Raw genomic sequence first — 12,022 nt, forward strand, 5'->3', positions numbered from 1 at the left:
TAAATATATCATTAGATATCACCAGTTGTATACGTTTTGATTTATTATTATCTATGTGATCGTAGAATCATTTCATAGCTTTATGAACTTAAAGTACTGTATCATGGATCCTGAATGGATTGTGGACACACATATGTATGTTCATGTTACTAGCATTTTTGTAAAGGGAGGCAATGTGACAACGAGTGGTATCAGAGCAATAATACTCTACTTTAAGTCATAAACTTATGAAATGGGAGGTATACTGGTGATTAGGCTATTAATAAAAGCTTGAAGATAAATACATAACTCTTACTTCACATGTAGGGGACAAGTTGAGTGTAAAGCCAATAACACGAATAATCCTATTAATAATAGCACAAGTCTTACACCCTAGGAAAAAGAGAAATTAGAAGAAACAAGGAAGAAAAAAAGATGGATCACCAAAGAATGAAAGATCCAAGTGAAGAAGAAGACTTCTTGGATAGATTGGTCTTTTCAATGGAATTTGTAATGTCCGTATATATATAGTACACACACCTCGTGCATTCATATTTCATCATACTAGTATGACTATAGGACATACATTGACCATGTATAGGTCTTTAAGTGGTTAGGAACATATTATCAAAATTATGTTCTAGTGAAATTCTGTGAAAACCACATTGACCTAACTCAAGGGCATTTTGGGTAATCTAAGATTCTGTATCATGAGATGTACCCTTCATTAAAGTTGGAGGAAATCGAGTCACGGTTCCAACAAAACTAGAAAGTTACGATGATGATACTGCTAACTGGTCAGTATGGAAGAAATCTGTCAAAACAAAGTCCTGACGGTAATTACCGGTAGGAAGCGGTAATTACCAGTTCAGTGCTATAATCAAAAAATTTATCAGAAAATGACTGACAGAGGCGAAGAGATAACTATCGGTAGGAAGCGGTAACTACCAATAGAGAAAAACATGTATGTTCGATCATATTTCTCTTCCAAATTTGCTTATGCTACTACCTAGTTTAGGATTGGTAATCACCTACATAAATACCCCACTTATGACCTATTATGGAAACAATTAATTGAGTATTCATTATCATTTTTAAAAGCTAAAAGTGAGGGAAAACATTAGCACATTGGGTTCTCTTGTTGAAATCGTTTCAAAGTTGAAGAACTCAAGATAGTTTACAAGTCTTCCATTTATGATCTATACCTATAAGGAAAACATTTAAGGTGCAAGTTCATAACAATTAGAGACAAGTAAAACAACATGAGAAACTAGGAAATATACTTCAGAGGGGTGAAGGTAAGATTTGCTCGAATAGATTGATTTTACATACATACATGGATGGCCAAATTCAACTTCTACGCATGTATAAATTGGGTTTAAATGGTGAAAATCTTGGATAGGAGTTAATTGTATCCTCTTAAAACAAGAAACTCCTATGGCACCAAAGAAAGCCCGTACACAAGTGGGGCGACCACCCAAAAGGCAATGCTGTACCACTAGAGCTGTTGCTGACCTATCACCACCTCTTGAACCCGATCGGGGAGTAGTGCCCAAAACTGCTGTACTGGGAGCCCCTCCTACTCTACCCATATTATCTGCCCAGGATGTGACCTCAATCATGGAAAACATGTTACAAGGGTTTATGCAAGGGCTACAACAATAACAACTGGACTTTATGATGGGTCTAAATGCATAGATCAATGCTATACTTTAGACTCGACATGGATAGGCTGCTCCACCACAGGCACAGCCAGTACCAAATGTTGCCCCTACGTTTGTTCCCCAAGCACAACAAGTCCCTACAACCATAGCACCCCACAACCCATCCAAAAGGCTCTAATATGCAATTTGCTCCACAACCTGACATACCATTACCACAAAGGTAGATGACACCACAAAGCCAAGTTGTGCTACCTATAGCTATGGACAATGTGAAGGTGATGGAGAAGTTTCAGAAGTTTAGACCCCCTTACTTCAACGGGATTGCACAGGATCCTTTGGCACCCACAAAAGGGATTGAGGGAATGGATGAGACATTTGAAGTATTGACCCTCACAGGGGAACAGAAGTTATTATGCACCAACTATCAACTCCAAAATGAGGCAAATACGAGGCAAAAATCCACTGAGCCCATCCTAGTGGCATTACATCCCAACCTCACCTAGGACCATTTTAAGCTAGCGTTCTACAACAACTACTTCCCGGATAATGTTTAGGAAAGGAAGGAAATAGACTTTATGGATCTGAAGCAGGGATCCAAGTCAATGTTAGAGTATCAACAAGAGTTTGAGAAATTGTTTTTCTTTGCACTTGAACATTTGAAGGAAGATCATGCAAAGGCCAAGAGGTTTAAGAAGGGGTTGAGACCCACCATTGGGGCTATGCTAGTTGGTCAATACCTCCACAGCTATGCCCAAGTGGTTCAAGCCGCCAAGTCTATTGAGGATGAGCAGAGAGAGAACTATCAAGCCCTATAGGGAAGGAGGACAGTAGCACCCAACCGATTTGGTAGGGGAGTATATTCTGGTCCAACTTCTAGTCAGTTTAAAAGGCTAGAGGCAGGGCAAGCTCCACCACCACCTAGATTACTGCAGCTCAGACACAAATGATTCCCTATAGGTGTTTCAATTGCCAACAAGTGGGTCATATTGGCAAAAGCTAGCTACAGAGGAGACTAGGTGACCCCTATGTAGGACCGACTAGACCAGTGCAGTAATTATCAACTACCCATCTAGCTCAGGCACCATAGGGAGCTAGGTCACAAGGGAAGGTGTTTGCATTGACTGTTGAGGATGCGGAGGCATCACCTGGGGTTGTCATAGGTACTTTGCTAATATCAATGATCCCTGCATATGTTTTGTTTGATACTGGTGCATCATATTCATTTGTATCTCTAATTTTTGCCACTACGATGAATATTAAGCCAAAGATGTTGATACACAAGTTAGTTGTTAGCACACCAACTGGGAGTAAAGTAGGATTAGAGAAGATATATAAGCCATGTCCCATTCAAGTCTATAGGCAGGACATGATTGCTCACTTGATTAAATTAGAGATGTATGACGTTGATGTCATTTTAAACATGGATTGGTATCCGGGTATTAGACGTGTGTGCTATGTGCAAAAAAGAGGATTGTATTCAAATCTCGAGATGGAGGTGAAATTTGGTTACAGATGAAAAAAAGACAGAAAGTACAAGAAGTTGGTTGCGGTTGCACATCGGGTAAAGAAGTTGTTGGATCAAAGGTGAAGCCTACTTGGCATCCATTATGGATACAACCAAACTAAACAAGTCTTTAGAGGAATTAGAAGTAGTGAAGGAATTTTTGGATGCATTTCCTGAAGAATAGGTTGGACCATCCTCGGATCGAGGAACATAGCTTATTATTGACTTGATCCCTAGAGCAACATCTGTGTCAAAAGCTCCATATTGAATGGTAGAGGTGTAGAACGACTGTATTAGAAAGTAAGTAATAGGAAAATTTTGAGATCAATCGGAATGTGAGTAGTTAGAAATTTGTTGACTGGTCAATAACCAAAGTTGATAGATAGCCCAACACATAAATAAAGAGTTGGACATGTTACCTATAGTGGAGATATTTCATGATTTCTTCACTGCATCCAAGTTAAAGATATTCGATCTCAAGAGGTATGTGAGTCGATATCAAACACCACATGGCTTTGAACTGACATTCTACGGGAATATGTGAGTGCCCCAAGGACATTCCTAATCACGTGACAATAGTTCAATTTCGATGACGAAATTTTTTGTAAGGTGGGGGGATGTTATACCCATGCCCAAAAACCCGGGCTAATTTCAACTTTTGGATATAAGTTATACAATCCAAATGACAACCATTAGAAATTTGTGGACTTTATTAGCTCATGACATGGAAGGGCTACAAATCACTGAAGGGTTAGGATAACTACTCTACTATTGAAGAGAATTTCCTCGAACCTTAATAGTGAAATGTATCAAAAGGTGGACCCATACACTGAAAACACCTTGGGAGGGCCCCACTTAGCATAAGGATCCATTTCCACACAAAGGGGATCAATTGAGCTTTGGGTGGTGAACACCTCCGGTCAGAACACCGATCAAAATTGGGTTATTTGGACGTGGGACCCTGGCCCTCGCACCCATGCACATTAAATCACTCCTAATAGTTAGGATGACCTATTGGAGAATAGATTAATGTATCTAGACACCGTGAGGTGGGCCCATTGGTGCCAAATGACGTATTAACCCAGTAATGAGTGAAAACGCATTATTTTGCCAAACAACCCTTAGTTAACTTATGTGACTATAAATAGAACTCTTGCTCCATTCACTTGATTCCTACCAAATTAAAAACAATAGAAGGGAGAAAGGAGAAGAAGAAGGAGGAGGAGAAGAGCAAGGGAAGAGGAAGAAGAGGGAAGTAAGGAGGGTACCTACCCATTGAAGATAAGTCTTCTCTTTCTCTCTACTTTCTAAATAGTTAGCTTTCTCTCTTCCATTTTTGCTCTCTATTAAAGTTAGTAGAAACTTCTCCAATCGAAATCCCTCTACCAACCTACCTAATCTACAAATTAAATAGGGGATTTTGGTGAGAGGGACCTAATTAAACAAGTTAACCACTCACCTTGAGTGTGGGAAACCTCCAATATAAAAAGCCTCAAATTTTGGCAATCCAAAACCCTAGAATTTGAGAATTTGCCCAAATCCTCTATGACCTAACATCTTAACCTAAATCTAGGTTGAAAAAATGATGTCTTACACCTAAACTAAGGATGAAATGGTCATAATTGAGTCTATGGACAATCTCCATAGAAAGCCCCAGCAAAAACCCCCAATTTGTGCAACACAAAACCTATAAATGGGAAAATTTATTAAAACCCACCTTCCCACTTGTCAAAACTATAAATTAGAAGAGTGGTTTAGTGTAAGAGACCCATCCTTGTAAGACTGATAGATTAATTTGAGTCCATGAACCCTCCCTAGTGAAATCCCCAATTTAGGTAACTAAACCCTAGAAATGATGGGTTTTGCCCAAACTCTCTATACTCCATCATTCAAACCCAAAATTTGCTTGAAAAAAATAAAATTAGAAATGGGTATAATGGATTGGGGTGACCATATAAGCCATTAATGATCACCACATAAACCCTCAACCGAAATTCCCTAATTTAGCTTAGTCACGATGGAAACTTTGGGGAAATTTGGGTGCATTGTGTAAACCCATCTTAACTAACCCATTGATTTCACTTAATCTAAGTTGATTGAGGTGGGTGAACATCTCTCATGTACAAATCAGCCCTATAATCATAAAGCCCCAATTTGAGAACGATTTCAAAGAAAAGAAAAATAGGAAATGAAGCTAGAACATGTGCCTAGGGTCTTATTTTTTTATGGGTATTTATTTTCTTAAAAATCTATATACTATGAGTAGAACCAAGAAGTGATGAGACAATGCGGTGTGAGGCCATCGGCTACTCATCATCACCTAGGACTCAAGGTGAGAGGATTTTGTGTGTTTACATAGATTTTTTGCATCATAATGCAATGGATGAATTATGTCAATCTGCATATTATTATCTTATTCCTTGCGAAAAGTGTTGATGTGGCATAAGAATTTGGATTATGGATGTGCATGTGTGTGTGTATGCCTGGGATGTAGGGTGGCCAGTGGTGGGTGTCTACGGCACTGTATGCTCAAGGTGAGTGTGTGTGTGTATGTGGAGACTGGGGTGCAAGGTGACTAACGATTGATGCTAATGGTAGTGCATGCTCAGGATGAGTGTGTGTGTGTATGTGGAGACTAAGGTGCAGAGGTGGCCAAAGTTTGGCACCGACGGCACTGCATGCCCAGGGTGTGTGTGTGTGTGAATGTGATTGAAATGTGTGGTGGCATATTATAATGCATTGGGGTAGGATAATCACTCTGGTGCTACAACCCTTGTCAATGGGGGTTTACATATTGGCTAATCTTACCATCCGACGGTTCAAGGTTGGGACAATTTTCAATGACTAAGGTGCGTAGATGCCAGCATCGTGACAAACCCTCACGCAATGTTGGATTCGGTAGTGGGTATGCCTTACATGTGATGTTAGATTCGATGTAGTGGCATAATGGGAGATTATTAATGGAGGCTCACCGGGTACCGAAGAAACTATGTGGGGACCAGTATGCTTCTGACTTGCAACTAGCTTGTATCCTTAGGGACTGATAACGTACATTCATGACTGGGGATACCACCTATGTTGCAGTAGCACTAATACCCATTACGAACTTAGAATTTGTTGATTATGTTTGTTTGCTAATAATCCGGATCATGGCATTGCATTCATATTTTTTTGGTTGGGTATTTTTATTATTTTCATTTCATGATTTGTTGTGAATGTTTATGTGTATCCCTTACTGGGCTTCGTAGAAGCTCACCCCGTTATTGTCCCTTTTTTAGATGTTGATTTAGGTAATCATCCAGACTTTGTGGTTGAGGAGCTGACTCTCTACGAAGGCGACCTCTGGGACGAGGAGTTAGTTACACACGAGGACAGTTACGTATGTGATGATTGTACATTCGGAGCATGCTGAGGATGAGAGTATCACTTTCTTTTTGATTTTTTTTGTACTTATCAGATACAACCCTAGGGGCATGATTGTAATTTTGATTCTGCGGTGAAAACCTTCTTTTGAGTAAATATGTTAAATATCATTAGATATCATCAATTGTGTACATTTTGATTTATTATTATCTATGTGATCGTAGAATCATTTCATAGCTTTATGAACTTAAAGTACTGCATTGTGGATCCTGGATTGATTGTAAACACGTAGATCCTGGATGTCACCAGCCTTCATGTAAGGGGAGGCAGGGTGTGACAAGGCCTTTATACCCATTTGATATGGTATACCCATGCATGGGACTGCTATGTCACATAGTATGACTTACTCTTGCCTTTACGTGCTCAACCTAAAATATTTTTTTTTTTTCTTTTTACATAGATAATAAATTTTAGTTCGAGTGTCTATTTCTGACACACATTATGTTTTTCAGAAAACTTGTTCGACACACTATCCAATGATGTGGGACACATGTATAATTCGGGTCAACAATTTTTGCAAAAATGGTGCTACAAGCAAGTATACTTACGTGGCACTGGGAGGGGCAATTGATAGCTGACTTGTGTCATTCACGATAGCGTTCGGACTTCAATAACTAAAGGTATATAATAAGTGTGTCAGGATACCCAAAAAAAGGATAAGCCTTGGAGGACTGAATTAAGCATGTGAGGGTGTTGTGGTCTTTCTCTAGATGAGCCCTGTGTTGAAAGAGAGATATTAGGAATGTGATCATCATGTTGTCTTCATTGTTGTGGTGACAAAATGCAACATCTACAGAGGCCACCTATGGTTTACATTTTTATCTCCTCTGATGGTGCCCGAGATGTTTACTGTCACAAGGGTGACTGACGCATAAATCCCATCTGGGTGATTTCGTGGCAGCTAAATGTAAGATTGGTTTCAATTTTTAGTTGTGGCCATGGAGGCAGAGGCTATACGAGATGGAATTTTGCTTGCTAAGGCTTTATGTTTCCCTACTCTGGTGGCATTGAGTGATTGTCAGTCTATAATTAGGGATTTGTTTTGTGATTCTATTGTTTTGTCTCTTGATTGGGTTTCTTGAACTATAGTTTACGATGTCCTATCCTTATTGTTGTTGTTTAGTATTATTACTTTTTGTTTCATTCCTCCTGTTGTTAACAGGGAGAGGTACTTTTTGGCTCAAGGAGCTTCTTCTTGAGGCTCCATTTGGTTGCAAGGGGAATTAAAAGAAAGGGAAGTGAAATTTTTATACTTAAAAGGAAATGTTTGTAATCATTACCCATGTGTTATATCATTAACCTCAAATCATTCCACATTTGATTATTAAATTTCACTTTATTTTGCATCCAAAACCTTTTGTTGTAATATGTAAGATAAAAATTACATATAAAATGTATTTTTACTAAATATGGTGTAAAAAATTAAGTACTTTATACAACCACATGGGATCACATGGAATAATGGTTATAAAAGTTTCTTTTTTAAATATAAAAATTTTAATTTCCTTTTCCTTAAATATCCCTTGCCACCAAACATAGCCTTAGGGATTTCTCATGTATGGTTTTCGTAAATCTCCTTCTTAGACTTCTTTTCATATAATGTGGTTTCATTTCTTGATTTTAAAAAAAAAATCCCTTGTAGGTTTCTTGCAGACAAGGATGAAAGATCACTAGAGTGCATGAGAGAGAGAGAGAGAGAACCACACGTAAAGGACTTTGCATTATTGGCAGCAATGACATTCAAGGGATCCATTTTCCTTCCATTAGGCCAAGTTGCACATTTGAGAGAATTGGATGTAAAGGACTTTGCATTACTGGTAGCATTGACATTCAAGGGATCCATTTTCCTTCCATTAGGCCAAGTTGCACATTTGAGATAGGGTTCACAAGTGGAAGAAAATAGATAGCATGTAATGCATTAGGATGTCAAAAACAAACCGAACCTGAACCCAAACCAAGTGACCTACACCGGAACAATGATATCTGTTTAATAAATGGTTCCATTTTTGCATGCAAAATGAGATCGTTTAAAAAATGGTTCGTTTTTTGTTTTGTCGATTTAAACTGTTTAAATCGATTAAATATATATATATAGATACCATACAAGTTACAGGATCGATCTACACCAAAATTCAGGGAAATAGGGTTCTCCTGGTTCTGTATGGTGAGAAGAACGAGATCAGTGCAATACCATACTCCGATCCGACAAGGAAACAAACATTGGGATAGGTGCAATACCGTACCTAGAAATAATTTGTGCAGAATTATAAATAAAAAAATAAAGAAGCAAGACTATGGACTCAAAATAAGAACAAAAGTAGAAGAATAAAAGCTACTTAACCAAATCTATTTTTCAGAATCAAGAGGCACGACTGTAGGCTTTGATCTGAAAATAGAACAAGAAGCTAGCTATATGCAAGATGAAATACAGAAAATAATGATACGAATTGAATATAATATTTGCATATAATATTTGGAAATCTTTGGTACAAAGGTTTTGGGTAGGCTTTGGTTGGAGGGTTTGAGAAGAAGAAGGATGTGTTGATCTTAGTGGAAACTTTGGAGTTTGCTAGTGCTAACATTTGAGAGCGATCGGACTTGTAGGGACTGATCGGACCCTAGAGTAGTTGTTGAAGACCGATGGAGCACTTGGAAGTCCGACGGAGCTTGAAGATCTTGAAAGACTAAGAGGGGCAATCCTTGGGGAGCTTCTCTCTCTTAATTCTAATCTTTTGGAGAATTTTTACAAGTGATTTGGGAAGAGGTGATGTGTTTCATTTATAGAGTAAGGACACATTTACATTTCATTTGAGTTTGTGGCGCATTTGCATTACATTTGGAATAGTGCCGAAATACATTTCATTTGGTACTGTGCACTTGAGTTTGGAATACTATTTGAAGGTATTGTTGGCGTCGAAAGTTGAAGTTGATCTTGGCCTTTGATTTAGAATCTTCTATGATCTTACCACGGCATTCCACGTGTCAGGGACACTGTTCTCCGTATTGGTTTGATAAAGATTTTATACCATATTTAACTGAGCTTGGTATTGGCCTAACTATCCTTTAACCTGGGATAGTAGCAGTACCTCCTTTCCTCAAAAGAGGTCGTCCGAGGTTATTTGACTAGATAAGTAATGTTCTCATCAACCGATTAGTTTAACTCCATCCTAGCAGACGTTAAGGACCAAATCAGAGTTTGGTCGAAGAGGATTTTGTCTTTGAGGTGGCTCTGCTTGATCTGCGGGAGGTTACTTCTTTGAATTTATCCGAAGAGGATGCTTTGAAGTTGGTAGGCTCGTTATCAGGATCATCTTCATAGGGATCTTGGGCCATTTGATGATAATGGCAATGGGCAAGCATAGAGCCTTTGATGGAGCGAAGACTATAGGCACCATCACTATATCCTTCTTCTTCAGAGTCGGATCCTACCTCAGCAAGGCGGGCGAGCAGAGCTTCTTTCTCACTTTTGATGCTGGATTTTGAAGATGCAGGAAGGGCCGAAACTGGTTTGAGGCCCGTAAAGCTTTGAATTAGTGCTGTCTTTTCGCATTTAGAGACGTCACAATTATCTCGCCATTTGACGTTGAAGATCCGACAAAGAAGCGAGGCAACCCAGTCAGGGGTATGGCAATCATAGATCTCATACTCCTAGAATAAAATCCATGCCAAACGGCAGTGGAGGAAGAATCGGAGAAGATCTGGTTGGTGGGGATTCTGTGAGGAATGTTTACAGAATATTTGGTAGGAATCTTGAATTTGTGGTGGGAGGATGTCTAACATAGGACCATATTGATCCAACCAACAAGGGAACCAGAGGGGTATTTGATTATTGAATTTATAATCAAAACAGAAGAACCATGAGTGTCGGTTGATTCTATTTTGAAGTAGAAAGTTTTGAACCACGCCTCCTGGTAATCATAGTAGGTATAACCAGGGGGGTTATAGGTATTTGAAAAATTCTTTGTAGTGAGAAGGTGGTTATCCCAATTTTGGAGGCTAAGAATTTTGCATATAGTTACAGTTGTATGGATAACCAAGGATTTGTCATTTCTATCAAAATTGAGTTTTAGTCTGATAGAATCAGTATCTACGAGGATATACTCATAGAATACTTAAGATTTTGCTGTTGAATGGGAATGGAAATGCCATTCTTGAAAGAAAATTCTTTGACCCAAACATTCTCCAATCCCTCAAAATTAACCTCAAAACTCATGGATACCGAATGATGCATGGATCTATTCCTATTGCAGTCATTCATCGTATCAAATACAAACCCATAAAGACTGTTAAACCCAAAGCCCTCAAACGATCTCCTAAAAAGCAAACCCTTTACCTTGAATTAGATTGGTTTATACATAACATACAAAGCCTTTATATTTTCCCTCTTCAACATTCCACGTAATACCACTTAGGTTAGGTTAATGTCTACAACCTTTAGTCTTTGTATCATCGAAACTCGCTGAAAAAAACAAAAAAGTGTTGAGACGGTTGAATTATTTGTATGGTTTGGAATTTTTTTTCCCTAGGTGGACCAACCAAAGATAGGAAGCTCCCAACCGTCTTCTAGTATGTCATTAATGTTCAACTTGATTCATTTGGTTGGTATTCTTATTTTATTTTCGGTAGAGATTGGTTTCATTCATGCATACATCTTTTCTAGTGTCTTTCCTTGTGCAAAGACCGTTGGTTCACGTCATCCAATAACAAGGTCTTTGTCTACTTCTTATCCCCTATGTGTGATTATTGATTAAGACTTTAGTTTAAGCCAATTGATTTGGTTTCATTATCCATGTTTGCTTGATGTTCAGTCTCAGATTTTGTTACATCAAAGAAATAGATGCCCCTCTCATCTGGTTAATGAAAGAAACTCAAATCGGCATCCTATTAATTGGGTTTCTTCAGTCACAGTTGGGACCATCTTGTGGTCCGAAATGCGGAAATTGATTGTGACCATTTCAATAATGCTCTCGTATGTGGTAAATTAGAGACAGAAATAGATGAAGAATAACAGCACCCATGCTTTTGTGTTTTCATTTAGAAGAAAAAATAAAAAATAAAAAATAAAAGAAATAAAGAGTTGGGAGGATTGCGCGTCAAGGAAGCTAATGGAACTCAAAAAGGAAAAGCAAGGTTATCATACATGGGCTCTCATAATAATAGTGTATACATAAAAGATAATAGAGTCAAAACTCAAAGGTTGTGTTTGGTAACATTTCGAAAAAATGTTTTTAGAGTTTTTTTCATTTTATCGAAACGAAAAAACATAATAAAGTATTATAAAACAAAAAAAGAGAATAAAATGTTATAGAACGAAAAAACTGAATAAAGCGTTTAGTACATTTATGGTGTGTTTTGTATTTTTTGGAACAAAAAGTAAAAAATAAAAAAATGATAGAAACAAGATTTGACGGAACGACAAAAGGCAGTTCCATCGTTCTAGTTTTATTTAAAA

The 12,022-nt window shown here is 38.1% G+C and overlaps 1 protein-coding gene across 1 annotated transcript; it reads left to right on the forward strand.

Moving 5' to 3' along the window:
- Window positions 1–1,903: 1,903 nt before the first annotated feature.
- LOC122071923 lies at window positions 1,904–2,458 on the forward strand. The gene is made up of 2 exons (XM_042636411.1): window positions 1,904–2,083; window positions 2,198–2,458. Exons 1-2 carry the CDS (start codon window positions 1,904–1,906, stop codon window positions 2,456–2,458), a joined length of 441 nt encoding a protein of 146 aa, XP_042492345.1.
- Window positions 2,459–12,022: the final 9,564 nt, after the last annotated feature.

The sequence above is a fragment of the Macadamia integrifolia genome, chromosome 1 (assembly GCF_013358625.1).
Source record: "Macadamia integrifolia cultivar HAES 741 chromosome 1, SCU_Mint_v3, whole genome shotgun sequence".
NCBI lineage: Eukaryota > Viridiplantae > Streptophyta > Magnoliopsida > Proteales > Proteaceae > Macadamia > Macadamia integrifolia.